Source organism: Rattus norvegicus, chromosome 10 (assembly GCF_036323735.1).
Source record: "Rattus norvegicus strain BN/NHsdMcwi chromosome 10, GRCr8, whole genome shotgun sequence".
In the NCBI taxonomy this organism is placed as follows: domain Eukaryota; kingdom Metazoa; phylum Chordata; class Mammalia; order Rodentia; family Muridae; genus Rattus; species Rattus norvegicus.
In genome coordinates, this window is record NC_086028.1 from 5335497 (window position 1) to 5350015 (window position 14519).

The 14519-nt window shown below is 48.7% G+C and overlaps 1 protein-coding gene across 1 annotated transcript; it reads right to left on the bottom strand.

Annotated features, from left to right (window-relative positions):
* Positions 1-772: 772 nt before the first annotated feature.
* On the bottom strand, positions 773-8706 carry Rmi2 (RecQ mediated genome instability 2). Its single transcript, XM_573037.6, has 2 exons — positions 8359-8706; positions 773-3713 (listed from the first exon to the last, which is right to left on the bottom strand). Exons 1-2 carry the CDS (start codon positions 8657-8659, stop codon positions 3565-3567), a joined length of 450 nt encoding a protein of 149 aa, XP_573037.1. The 5' UTR covers positions 8660-8706; the 3' UTR covers positions 773-3564.
* Between the last annotated feature and the right edge of the window lie 5813 nt (positions 8707-14519).

The window sequence follows — 14519 nt, forward strand, 5'->3', positions numbered from 1 at the left end:
GCCCAGCATGCAAGAGGTCTTGGGTTCTATCTCCAGGGCCGAGAAAAAAAGTGTGTGTGTACGCGCACGCTGTCTGTACCTATGTGTCTGTCTACTAAATTCCAATGCAATCAAAAGCAACTGATCAACTGTCTCAGACAAGGGAGACCTTAAGGAGACACAGTGACCAAGAAGAATATGGAATCCTGAGAAAAAAAAGAATAAAGAAACCAGAAAAAAAAAACAAAACTATAGTTTTGGCTACTAATTTCTCAGTCTTTGTTCATTAGTTATTTTGTTAATTTTAACATCCATGCTATACTAAGGTAAGACACTCATGATAGAACCTGGTATGTCTATAATTTAAGACATCCTGGGTTTGATCCCTAATACTGCATAAACCAAGCTTAATGGCCTACACCAGTGATCTCAATACTCAGGAAGCTAAGGCAGGAGGGTCAGGAGTCCCAGGATAGACTGGGCTGCAGAGACAATGCCTGACATGTAAATAAATAGGCAAATAAATAAAAATATAAAAAACTGTACTATTTTGGCAATTTTCCTGAGGCTCAAACAATGTACACTGGGGCTAGAGAGATGGGTCAGCACTTAAGAGCACTTGCTGCTTTTCCAGGGAACCTGAGTTTGGTCCCCAGAACCCACATTGGGATGCTCAGACCTGCTATAACTCCAGCTCAAGATTCCAAGGCCCTCCTCTGGACACACACACACACACACACAGATAAAAATAGATCTAAAAGATGAATCATTCAGCAGTCAACACAACTTGGCCTTCCTTTAAAAGAAAATGTTAGCACCTTTAATACAGCACTCAGGAGGCAGAAACTAATCTGGTCTACCTAATGAAAGGAAAGCCATAGCAAGTTCAAGGCCAGCCTGAATTAGAGACACAACCCAAAAAGGTAGGTTGGGAAAGATGGGGGGCCGGGTAAGGAGGGAAAGCCAGAGAGACTGACTGACAGACGGACGGACGGACGGACAGACAGATGGATGGAAGGCAGTCCTGCAGGAAGATGAATCAACTGGTAGTCTTTACAAGGTATTGTAGGGCACTCTTCTCCCAGCAAAACAGGCTTCATCTTCATCAGACTAGCTGTGACAACTTCCAGGACATCCTGAGACTGAGTCCTTGACACTGTCATTCTCTCAGAGGAGTGGGGGAAGGGCCACTGGATCCTCACCTGAGATTGCACCCCCAGATGTTTGTATGTCATTGTGCTTCACTGTGAGTGGCCTTGGTCTCAGGTGTAAAGTATACTGTGGAGGAACCGATGGAGGGACTCTGTCCACGCAGCTGTAGGAAGGTGCTCATCCACACTGGGGCAGACTTTCTGGCTGGCTCGCCCGTGCTTCTGTAAGGAGCACCTCAGCCATGCTTTGTAAGCAAACACAGAACTCGTGCTTCCCCAAGCTGGACGCCAATGGACTCCCACTTGGGTTTGTTGTTGGTGTCCTGTGAGGAGGGCATAGGTGTGTCTGTATCTTCTCAGTGAGAGTTCTCGCAATGAGCCTGACCAGGAAGGACATGGACACTTTTGACAGTTTAAAGGTCAGAGGAGTCAGGTGGCTAGGTGGTACAGTGGTACTCTGGCATGTGTGAGACCCCAGGGACCTCGCAGTCCATCCCCAGTGCCACTCATTACTACTGTTCTTTTTTTTTTTTTTAAGATTTATTTATTTATTTAGTGTATATGAGTACACTGTAGCTGTCTTAGACACACATCAGATCTCATTACAGATGGTTGTGAGCCACCATGTGGTAGATGGGATTTGAACTCAGGACCTCTGGAAGAGCAGTCAGTGCTCTTAACCACTGAGCCATCTCTCCAGCCCCATTACTACTGTTCTTAAACCTTTACTTTTTAAGACTTATTTTTATTTAAGTATTTATTTCAAGTCTGTATGCTATGTTATGAGGGTGTCTGTGAGTCAGAAGAGGCATCAGATGCTTCAGAACTACAGGAAATTACAGACGTTGTGAGCTACCTAGCATGGGGCTGATTGATGACTAAATTTATTTGTGAACTCTCTCTTCTGGGCTCCAAAGCACCTCATGCACACATCACTAGAGATAAAATCTTTTTTTAAAAAGGGAACCGTGTAAGTAGGGCCGGAGGAGCGGGCCTGTAATCCCGGCTAAGCAGAGGCAGGAAGGTGGTAAATCTGTGGTCTGCCTGAACTAGGAATTGGACTCAAGACCTCAGTGCTTTCTCTAGAGGGTGGAGGGGCAGGAAGGAGGCAGGTCTAGATCACCCAAGTCCTTGTCCTCTCTGTCCCTTGCTCTGTCACTTGCTCTTGGCACTTCCTGCCAAGTGACTCCAAGTACCACCTGCTGCTCACGGCAATCCAGGTGAGTCTGGGCGTGGGGGCTGAGTGTGAGGTGTGGATCAGGATCCTAGCACTCTGGAGGCTGAGGCAGGAGGCCTGCCACATCTGGCTAGCCTTATTTAAGACACAAGAGTTGGGGCTCTAGGTCATCGACACTGTGTTCTTAGCTTCAATGGCAGTTATGGGAACACCTTCTGATCAATTTTTCTGAAAACCTACAACTGTTTTAATAAATCAACATTTTATGCTGGAAACGTGGCTCAGTAATAGTGTTTGCTTAGCCTGCAGGAAGCCCTGGGTTCCATCCCCAGCACTGCAGACATAGTAGTGCACACCAGTAATCTCAACAGTCTGGAGTGGAGGGGAGAGGGTCACGAGCGGGAGACACCTGAAGGCCCTGTCTTTAGGACAGACAGATAATAGAGCTTACTTTTAAAAACACACCATGCAGAAATGTTACTAGAAAAATTCTGCCATACTGTAGTAAGGTGGGCTGCTTGGTTTTTGTCATCCAAATATGAACCTAGCCTGGGTCATCAGCAGAAAGTCAAACCCAACACTGACACAATCCCAATAGAAAGGCATTTCATACAGAAAGGAGGTCAGGACTCTAAGCCTGCAGACTAGTCCCACCCTGGCTGTCTCTCCACAATAGTTTTGAAGGAGAAGTGTTTGAAAAGTCTGTCTCCATCTTGGATTTTTAAGTTCAACGGAGCATTGTGAGGATTCTGACCATTCTCAACAGGTGGCCTCAGCTTCAGAGTCTAAGGACACAGACAATGAGGAAAAAGCACATCGAAGCAGAGAGAGAAAGCTGTCAGCAAGAGGTTGGCACCTGCCCTACAAGATGGCAATGGCTGGTGATGGAAGGCAGGCCACCATGCCATTCTGTCCTTATGTCCATAATTTTAACCCACTGGCAACGACTGAAATTCAGAGGTGCAGTCAAGGAGAAAGTGTCATCCCTCGCAGAATCAGGAAATGACGACAGGAATTTTCCATGTGCTTCAGCGAGAGAAAGGAACACACGTTAGGGACAAAGGGGGGGACATCTGCTTCTCATGCAAGCAAAGCACGGGCAGGGAGTGGTGGCTGAGACAACTGAAGCTCCAGCTCCCAGGGTCCAGACGTCTGACTCAACCAAAGCAAATGTCTTCAAGAAACTTTCATGCTGTTCCTGAGACCCAGCTGGGCGTAGATTCCTTTAGGGGGAGCTCTTCTTAGAGGGTCCCAGCTCTAAGGGATGTTCCTGTGTAAGTCTTCCACCTCCAGTTCCCACATGCTTTCGTGGACAGGATTGTTAGAAAGGTCCGTCATCTTCACGGCCTGCAGGCAGGGCTCAGGACTGCAGGCCTGAACCACCCCCATGACCATCACGTACTTTCCTGAGAAGAGAAAAGAAGAGAAGAGAAGAGATGGACACACCGATGCTCACACTAACAAGGCAGGTGGGGACAACCGATGAGATCCTGACCTCGGGGGCCTCGATCAGAGAAGGAAGGTGGAGACAGAGACGTTATCTAGGGCTAGGAAGGTGAAACTTGGGAGGCAAAGCTAGTTACTACAGGGCTTGGCCACACTTGGGGACCTAAGTTCAGACCCAGAATCCATGCAGAAAAAGTACGGCAGGGTGGTATGCATATCAGTGTTAAAGAAACGGAGACTGGGGGGGATCCTCGGGGCTCTGTGCCTAAGCAGCCCAGCCCAGCCAGTGAGCTCCTGGTTTCCTTGTGACCGTTGGCCTCTAGTACACAGGCACGTGTGAGCAAACCCCTACATAGGACCATGCACGAATTAACATAATCCTGACAGTAGACACCAAAACAAAGGCAGTCAGGGATCGGAAATAGAGGCCTAGGTGAACAATGAGATCAGCGTTTAACTAGGAGGACCCGCAACCGGTAGGCATCTGCTTTTCATATGCTAAACACAATAGACAGGCTCACACAGCAGGCAGGCCCCAGGAATGCAAGCAACTCAGGATCCCACTGAGTTATAATTAGTCGCACAGCCCCAGGCAAGGGCAGAAAACCCAAACCTTGATCTCAGTCCTGTTTATTGCTCAAGGCAGGAGGGAGAGACTGGTGTCTGTTCACAAGTCAGGCACTCCTGCAAAGCCACTTCCTCACAGGCGAAAAGTAAATCCAGTTTTCCCTCTGCTGCCAAACCCCTCCTCTCACCACCCGCAACACACTGTGCTGTTGTTCCGATCCCTGCCACCCCCAACTTTATCCCAAGCCACACTGGGCATACAAGGAAATCAACAGAACAGACTGCCACTAGGATAGTTTGACATATTATTAACCACAACTTCCCATTCCCCGGGGGAAGTGCCTCTCCTTGAAAGCGCAACTTGGCTAGTCATAAACCACACAAAATACAATTGTGTAAAAAGTCCCTTGTCACGGCAGGAAAGGCATGCAGCCAGTGCCCTACATGCCCGGCTTCCCCAGCAGGAATGAGCTTGCACACAAGTCTAGAACTTCAACTGAAAGAAGCCAGGGTTCACATGGGGACCTCTGGATGGAACTCTAGGTCCCATATTGGCTGTGCTCTGGATGTGGCCCCAACTGGTGGTAAAGACAAAACCCTTAAGAGTTACAAGAGTGGGGCTGGAGAGATGGCTCAGAGGTTAAGAGCTCCAACTGCTCTTCCAGAGGTCCTGAGTTCAATTCCCAGCAACCACATGGTGGCTCACAACCATCTGTAATGGGATCTGATGCCCTCTTCTGGTGTGTCTGAAGACAGCGACAGGGTACTCATACATACAATAAATAAATCTTAAAAAAAAAAATTAAAAAAAAAGAGTTACAAGAGTGAACCAGGTGAGGCTAACAGAACTGCTCTACGGAGCTTGAAGGCAGGAGACACTTCCTGTCAACACACTGGGACCAGTTCTGAGCCCTTCACCATTTCTCCTTCCCCACAGGACCCTGCCCAAGATCAAGCCTTCGCCCTCTCCTATGTGGGCTACTGCAAAGGCTCTGGCCTGTTTGTCTCCTCCAACCACTGACAGTGGCTCCTCCAGCCTAACAATCTCCCCATCACAGTACAATCTAAGCAACACTGACCCCCTCTCAGAATGAGATCTAGAGGGCAGAGTTCCCAGCTTGACCTGTATCTTCAGTCTGGAGAGGAACGGCTGGATGCCCTAGAGATGGGCAGGGCAGGGCAGGGCAGGGCAGGGCAGGGTAGGGCAGGGCAGGGCAGGGCAGAGCAGGGCAGGGTAGGGCAGCAGCAAACCAGCCGCCATCAAAGCATTTGGTGTGGGCAGGTCCTTCCCAAATGCAGCCTTTCAGTGCTGCCCCTTGTGCCGGTTCCCGACCTCCTGGCCTTTGCCCATGTTGTACAAAGGAGCTAGATGACCCACCACAGCGCACAGACCCAGGATGTCACAGTTCTGCCATCCTGAATCCCAGCAAGCCAAGAGGGCTAGTTCCTACGGATAACTACAAGGCAGCCTTCAGGGTTGCCTCTTCCAGGAAGCCTTCCCTGACCTCCTTGAGCCTTGAACATGTGTCCTTCTGTGCCTAGTTCTGTATCTACTGTCCCCAAATAAAAACCAGATGAACTAACAACCTAGATGAACAAAAGTCTATTTACACTCTGTGGTTGGAGGTCCAGGTCTCCGGAAGTCAACAACCGTAGCACCCAGCAGAGGCTACCACATGGTACGCTTTTGTGTTGGAACTTTTCTACTTGACAAACACTGAGGCAGGTACCACGAGCTGTCATCGCCCTGTGCACACACACACACACCCTGGGCTCACAGCTACAATGGTACCTTGTGTTTTAGCGGCCTTGTAGACTTCCCTGGCTCCTTCTGAGATGATTCCTGAGGAAACAGCATGGGTCCTGGCCCTGGGCATACAGACTAGAGTGTGAGGCCAACAGGTTCAGTCTAACACAAGGATGCCTGCTAGGTGCCAGGCTTGAGACACTTTTGGAGGCTACCATCAAGGAACATTGCCTGTTCTGAGACAACAAGCACCATGGAATTTGAGCAAAGCTAATCAACTTCTTCTGTGAAGGACCAGACTACAGAAGTCAGGCTTTTTCAGGTCATAGGATCTCTGAACCATGTCAGTACCCTGAGACAGTGACCCTAATCTTTTGCAAATTATAAATTCATTTCAGACCAATAAAACTTCATTTTGAGAATGCTGATTTCAAACTGCATATACATTTCATATATCATGATTTTTTTTGTAGACTTGTCAAAGTGTAAAATATAGGCCAGATATAGTGGCACACTCCTTTAATCCCAGCCCTCAGGAGGCAGAGGCAGGCAGATCTGAGTTTTAGGCCAGCCTGGTCTACAGAGTGAGTTCCAGGACTGCCAGAGCTACTGAGAGAAACCCTGACTCAGAAAACTTTTTTAAAAAATGTTTCAAAATGTAAAAGTTGGGTCTGGAGATAGAACTCAGGGTAAGGCACTGGGTCTGATTCCCAGTGCATGCACTCGTGCACATAGGCAGGCAGGTGTGCAAACACAAACACACACACACACACACACACACCATGCACGTGCGCAACTCTGTGTAACTCTTTTAGCATACAGACCATTTGAGTTTACTAGTCCTAAATTAGATTAAGACTGGGAAAAGAGGGGAGAAGGAAGAGAGGAAGGGAGAAAAGGAGAGGGTGAGGAAGAGAGAAAGAGAGAGCAAAAACTATAACCTAAGTCTGAAATCAAGAACAGCCGAGGTCAGACCCCTGACTCTGTCCCTAGACAGAATTCAAGACTTTCTGAGCTGGAAGCATTCTTAGAGAGTTTGGCCTGATTCACGGAGAAAGAAGGACGCCATGGAAAGGCAGGCCTGCTGAATCTGTAGGCTTCCTTTAGGAGCCTCCTGAAGCCTGTGCTGAAACTCCAGAGTCAAGTATAGGCAGGCCTTGCCTATCTGGGTCACAGGTGCAGCCAGCGTGTCTCACGGGGCCCTGCATATGATGTATGTGCTCACTTGACAGCCTTCCCAGTGAGATGAGACTTCAGGTGCCTGATGGCTCAGAACGTCTAGTTCTCAGAACACAGGGCCTAGGCATTCTGTCAGAACCGCAATGCAAGAACTGCAGTAGCCCTAAGGGCAGCCTCAAACCCTGCAATATCAGCATCTCCTGGGAGGGTGTTAGAAACAACTCTTGAGACTCAGAAAACCTCAGGGGGTGGCTTTCAACAGGCCCCTAGGCAAATATGTCATGTAGCAGCTTTTCCTATAAAGGTCCATCTACGTGGGGACATTAAAAACCGTACAGACATGGGGCTGGAGTGTGGCTGTTGGTAGAATGCTTGCATAGCGTGCACAAAGTCCTGGGTTTGGCTCCCGGCAGCACATGAACCAGGTGAAGTGGCATATGCCTAGAATCCTAGCACTTAGGAGATGGAAGCAATAAGTCGGGAGTCCAAGATCACCCTCAGCTACACAAGGAATTTTAGGTCAGTCTAGGCTAGACATTGCCTCAAAATAAACAGAAAAGGACACACAGACATTTCCTGAGACATTATTCCTCAAAACATCAGGGGGGTTGGGGATGAAGAACATATATGGGGAGAGGGCTTGTGACACAGAAGCCCAAGGCTCAAAACTGGTAAGGCTGGGATAGCCTTGGGTACTACAGGAATTTTTATTGATTTATTTGTTTACTATTGTTGCTGTGTGGGTAAAAACACCAAGGACTCGTCAACTCTAGGAAGGCTCTCTTTACTTTTTGTTCTCAGACAGGCTCTCCCTGGGCTGTCTACGTTGGCCTTAAACTCACTCGGGTACTCAAACAGGCTTAGAACTCTGCCATCCTCCTACCTCAGCCTCCTAGTATTGGAATGAAAGGTGTATTACCTCCAGGCCAGGCTATAACCAGGCCAGTCTTTGAACGCGGTGCCACGTGTAGCTGTCATCCAAGAGGGTGGGGAAGTCACCTAACAGGGGCTGGGCCAGGAAGAAGCCAGGAGGTGGGACGGGCCCGCCCCGCCTCGCCCCGCCCCTCCCCGGGGAGGACAGCCCCCTGCAGTGCCGGTCCGGCCCGCGTTACCTGGGAACAGGCAAGGCCGGCCGCGTGGTACGCGCTCCAGGCCACGCACGGAGAAGGTACCGCTCGGGTCCCGCAGCCGCGCCTGGCCGCCTTCCGCCGCCAGCACAGTACCCTGCATCCACACGGCCGCCAGCTCCAGCGGCGTGCGGCCCACCGCCGCCCGGGACAGCCGCCACGCGCCCGGGCCACCTTCTGCGTGCTGCCGCAGCTGTTCTGCCAGCACCTTGAGGGGCGGCGAGCGCGGCAGCCGCACGGCCCCGGGGCCACCCGAAGACAGCGACTCAGACGCTGCAGCTGCCATGCTGAGCTACTGCCACTTTCCCGCCAACTCTGATCGGCGGCGGGGGCTTGGCGAGCAGCAGCCAATCAAGAGCGTGCCTGCCGGGGCCAGCCAATGGTTGGGGGCGGGACGCCGCGCCAGGGGTGCGCATGCGTGCTGCCAGTAACCGCCTGAAGTTTAAAAAAAACAAAAGAGGAACAAATTAAACTGAATTAAGTAGAAAATAAATAAACTAACAAACGCAGAGAAATTCGGAATTTCCTTTCCAAGGAAGAGCAGCCATTTAAACCATATGTCTCCGTTTCAGCTTACTAAAAAGTAAGACGTGCTCAACAATAGTTGTAGATGATAATCAGACTAATTTTAGGAGCTGAAATAAATGTGCACCCTTAGCAAAACATTACCAAACGAAAGGCAGAGATGCAAATAAATCCCTGGACCTTTTGGATAAGAGATCACATCTATGCACAGGAGAGTTCCAGAGGAACAGTTTAAGCATGGCCCCAAACACAAATTTATAAACGGATTGGTTGTATCTTTTAGTACCTCAGAGATAATGCTGAATATGTTCTGGTAACTTTGGCTGCACGGACACACACACACACACACACACAGACACACACACACAGGGTATTCCTGAAAGTATGAGTTTCATCAGGAGAAATCTTTAAAAAGAAAATAAATATACATATTTGAGCTTAACAAAAATTCTTTCAAAAAACGTTCTGGTGGTTCGCACCTGCTTAACTCTAGCACTCACATGGGCTGGAAGATGATTTTGAGGTCATCCTTAGCTACAGAGTGAATTGGAGACCAACCTGGCATACAGGAGCCTGCCTGCAAACAGTATAACAAGTAGATTAAATACTGTCCTCTTGGGGCTGGGGATTTAGCTCAGTGGTAGAGCGCTTACCTAGGAAGCGCAAGGCCCTGGGTTCGGTCCCCAGCTCCGAAAAAAAGAACCAAAAAAAAAAAAAAATACTGTCCTCTTTAGGGATATCGCTCTACAGGAGAGTGTTTACTTAGCATGCCTTCTCAGCGGGCAAATCACTTGCCACCAAATCTGATGATCAGAGTTCCATTCCCAAGACCCATATGAAAAGAGAGAATTAACCCCCCTAAATTGTTCTCAGACTTCATAGTGCACTGTGACACACATGCATCCTGATAAGTTATTCTCCACCCGTGAAATGAGCCAATTCAAGCCAAATTGAAGTATACAAAGGCGAGTTTATGGGGAAGCTGCTCTTGGGCTGGTTCACTGGTCCCAAGGAAGGAGACCAGAGAAGTCACCATAGAGAGGGAGACAGAGGGGAGAGGGAAAAGAAAGAGAGTGCACGTGCTGAGAGAGAGAGAGAGAGAGAGAGAGAGAGAGAGAGAGAGAGAGAGAGAGGGAGAGGGAGAGAGAGAGAGAGAGAGAGAGAGAGAGAGAGAGAGAGAGAGAGAGAAGAGAAGGGACCAAACTGAGGGAGGGGAAGCTCAGCCCAAGGGTAGAGGGTAGAGGTATGCCAGGTAGGGACTAAGGGATGCTGGGAGAACTTGGAGATCAAGCCCACTTTGGTATGAAAAATATGCACCTCAGCTGTTTATCCCAGGTCTGAATCCCAACACATCCTGATGTGTTGATGAAAGGATAAGGAGAGTGGGGGATATGTTCTATGAAGGTCTGAGGAAAGGGGGTGCCTCAGAGGGCCCATGCTGAGACATCCCCTCCCCCTGAAGGACCAGCTACACCATGGTATAGTATAGAATAGACTTTATTCAGGGTAGGAGGGGAGTTATGAGGGTAGTAGGAGAGAGAGAGAGAGAGAGAGAGAGAGAGAGAGGAAGAAGAGAAGAGAAGAGAAGAGAAGAGAAGAGAAGAGAAGAGGCTGGCCATGAGCCGGGGGAGGGGAATAGGGAGAGAAGAGACAGAGCAAGACAGCAAGAAAGAGCAAGAGGGAGCAAGGGAGCAGGAGCAAGAGAGTGAGGAGGGGGCAAACAGCCCATTTCATAGTGTCAGGCACAACTGGCTGTTGCTAGGTAACTGTGGGGTGGGGCATACCTAGCTGTTGCCAGGTAACTGTGGGGTGGAGCTTAGACAGAATGCTAACACATCCCACTTCACACACACAGTAAATAAAATGTAAAATATCGTTAAAAACACAAACAAAACCTGCCCCTCTAAGTGGCTAATTCATCACCAAGTCTTCCTGCTCAGTGTAGTACTCTGAGGTCAGCCATACTGAACACTGAAATAAAAGCCCATGTCTGTGATGGAGGACTGTGATGGAGGACTGTGATGGAGGACTGTGATGGAGGACTGTGATGGAGGACTGTGATGGAGGACTGTGATGGAGGACTGTGATGGAGGACTGTGATGGAGGACTGTGATGGAGGACTGTGATGGAGGACAGCTGGTCTTGCTCTCCTGGCTCCATCCTGCCCTCTTAGTCTGTGCCCCAGCCCCACTCACTTTCTCTCTCACTCCCCCCACCTCCCTTGGTCGGGTGTATTCTGCTGACCACGTTTAGTCTGGACTCTTCCAGATGCCTCTGGCTGTTCTCTCCCTCAGATCTACAATAAAACCTTCTCAGTTACACCCTAGGGGTGGTCATGTCTTCATTTTCACTCAGTAATTTAAAAGTTGAAGGAAAGTTTTTTAAATTAACAAGCTACATTACCCCCACCCCACATTAAACTTCCACATGACCACATCGTTCATTCATGAAAGCAATCTACATGGTGGAGAAGTTGGAAGAGGAAAATCAAGAACAGAAAACCACTGCAAACCACATTCGAGGATATCTACTGTTGACTTCTGGATGTATAAACTTACAGATTTTTAAATATACAAGTATAGATTTTTGATATACGGATAGTCTGGGTGGTGATTTGAATTGGTATGTGTTGGGGGTTGGCCTGGTGCTGCTATGTTTTCAAATGCTAAACATCCCTCAAGATCTGGTGGCCACCCCACCCCGTGAACAGATCTCCACACACACCCAGTGATGCTATGTAAGTCTTGCTCCCCAGATTAAAACTATTGGTTAAATAGTAATTGGCTACAGCCAATTACTAGGGAGAATAAAGATAGACTGAGTTTTGGTTACCTGGCTGGGGGCCAGGTAGAGACCGTGAAAGAAATGGGAGAAGGAAGACAGAGAGGACAGAAGGTTTCCATTAGACATGATGGACCTGGAGCATGTGCCTGAGTGAAATGCCACCCCTCCCCCCACAGGACAGATTGCTGCAACAGAAGTAACCCAAGCAAGATTCAAACAGCAAATATTTGGGGAGCACAGCTGGGAACTAGTAGTCTAGCTAATAGAAATATAGATTAGGGGTAATCCCCCAGTAATTGTGAAAGAACTGGTTAAATAATCCGTAGGATTCTGCCTCGATTGACTGAGTCATATCACTAACTCAGAGAGTTTAATAAAATCCATTTACAGATAAAGCCACCATAGATTCCTGTGTTTGAATGCTTGGCCCATAGGGAGTGGCACTGTTAGGAGGTGTGGCCTTCTTGGAGTTGGTGTGGTCTTGTTGGAGAAAGTGTGTCACTGTAGGGGTGGGCTTTGAGTTCTCCTATGCTCAAGCCAGGTCCAGTGTAGTACACAGTCTCCTGCTGCCTGCAGATCAAGAAGGAGCTCTCAGCTCCTTCTCCAGCACCATGTTTATCTGTACACCACCATGTATGTGTCTTGCCTTGATGGTCTAAACTCCTGAAACTGTAAGCCAGCCCCAATTAGATGTTTTCCTTATAAGAGTTGTTTGGTCATGATGTCTCTTCACAGCAGTGAAACCCAAACTAAGACAGAATCTCGTTTTGCTTTAGTAATTAACATCTTTCCAGACCCATAACAACCACCTGCGTTCTCCTGAAGATTGCATAATATCCTATTTATCTTATCTCACTAATAACTGTCAATAGTTGAACATTAAGGCAATTTCTTTATAAGTATTCACATTATAACTACTGATTTTATGAAGCTAAATCTTCGTGCTTATCTTTCAGATAAAAGTTTCAGGAAATTATTTCCTAAAAATTAGGTGACAGTCAGCAGCCAAGGAGGGTCTTGAACTCATCATGGCCTTGCCTCCACTTCCTCAGAGCTGGGATTATAAGCAACCTTGTGCTGAAGAGTGAACCCCGATTTCCTGTGTGCACACAACCAGGCGAGCTGTCTCCCAGGAGCCAGTTCATTTTTAGTTTTGTTGTTTTCAAGCCTGGGTTTCTTTGTCAGCCAGGCTATAGTCCTGCCTGTCCTGGGCCTTGAACTCAGAGATCCCCCGGCCTCTGCTTTCTGAGTGCTGGGATTAAAGGCGTGCACCACCACATCAGAGCAGGAACCCGTTCTTAAGAGAGTCTTTGCCCTCATGGGGCCTTGTAGCACTAGGCACCCACAGCCGACTCAGCAAGGGTTTGAGTTCTGTAAAGCAGTAAAAACTGTGAGGGGCTGGCAAGATGGCTTAGCAGAAGATGGCTGCTGACAAGGCCAACTGTTATCCCCAGGGTCCGCACGATAGAACAGCAGGACAGAGCTGACTCCCACAAGTTGTTAGCACACACACACACACACACACACACACACACACACACACACACACTTGGGGGGACACAATATAATTTAAAATAATTTAAGATAGTGAGTTAGGCCCTGTCCATGGGCCTCTGAATGGAGTATCCCACAGGCGGCTAAGATCCTGGAAAGCTGAGGTTCTCAGAAGCTCTGTGGCTTGCTCAGAAGCATTCACCTCCACACTGGTCAGAGCCAGGGGCCAGGAGAACCAAGAGAGCACTATCCTTCTACACCCAGGGCCCTGATGGCCTTTCCCAGGTATATAGAAGGCAGAAAAGAGACGAAGGGTAGCAGCACTGGGGTGAAACAGAGGCTCCTGGGAATCCCCCACCAGGATCTGGGCCTCCTGATGCCTCCCCAACACGCTACCACAAGGCTGCTGACAGAGGAATTTCTCCAAACCCAAGTCTGGACATGTCTTGAGAGTAAACTCTCCCAGAGAATGGGCATTCCACATGGGTCGTCTTCAGGAGGAGCCAGGATAGCAAGTATTTAGGAAGCTGTCAAGGTTTCAGAATGTCTGAGATAGAGGAGACTGTGCCTACAGTGTGTGTGTGTGTGTGTGTGTGTGTGTGTGTGTGTGTGTGTGTGTGCGCGTGCGCGTGCGCGTGCGCACGAGCGCATGTGCCAGAGAGATGTGGGGACCATGGTGAAACTCTGACAGTCAGGGTTGGCAGTAAACGCCTTTACCACTGAGCTCCCACCTCAGTCTTAATCCTTTAGTTTGTGTTTTTGAGAGGGTCTCACTATGAAAGCCTGGCTGGCCTGGAACTCCCAGAGCTCAGCCTGCCTCTGCTTCCCAAATGCTAGGGTTAATGGAAGACCTGCACCATGGCCAGGCCTGCATTTTTCTCAAACAACTTTACATTTTCCCAATATTTCTGTAATTGTTTCTGTGTGGGTGTGTGCAAATCACAGTGAGCATGCAGAGGTCAGAGGACAACCTCATGGAGCCAGTTTTCCTTCCACCTTTACATGGGTTCCGGGGTCAAACTCAGGTCATCAGGTTTTCATTGCAAGCACTGGAAACCAGAGGGTCTCAGCCTTTAGGGGGATCAGAGGACCCTTCCACAGAGGTCACCCACGACCATTGGAAAACACAGGTAGCCACATTATAATACACAGCAGTAGTGACGTTACATTTTTGAAGTAGCAATGAAGATAATTTCACAGTTGGGGGGGGGATCAGCACAACATGAGGAACTGTATTAAAGGGTTGCATAATTAGGAAGGTTGAGAACCGCTGCTCTAAGCCATCTCCTCAGCCCTCTCCCATACATATATTCTAAGACAGGCTCTCTCCCTGAACCTGATTG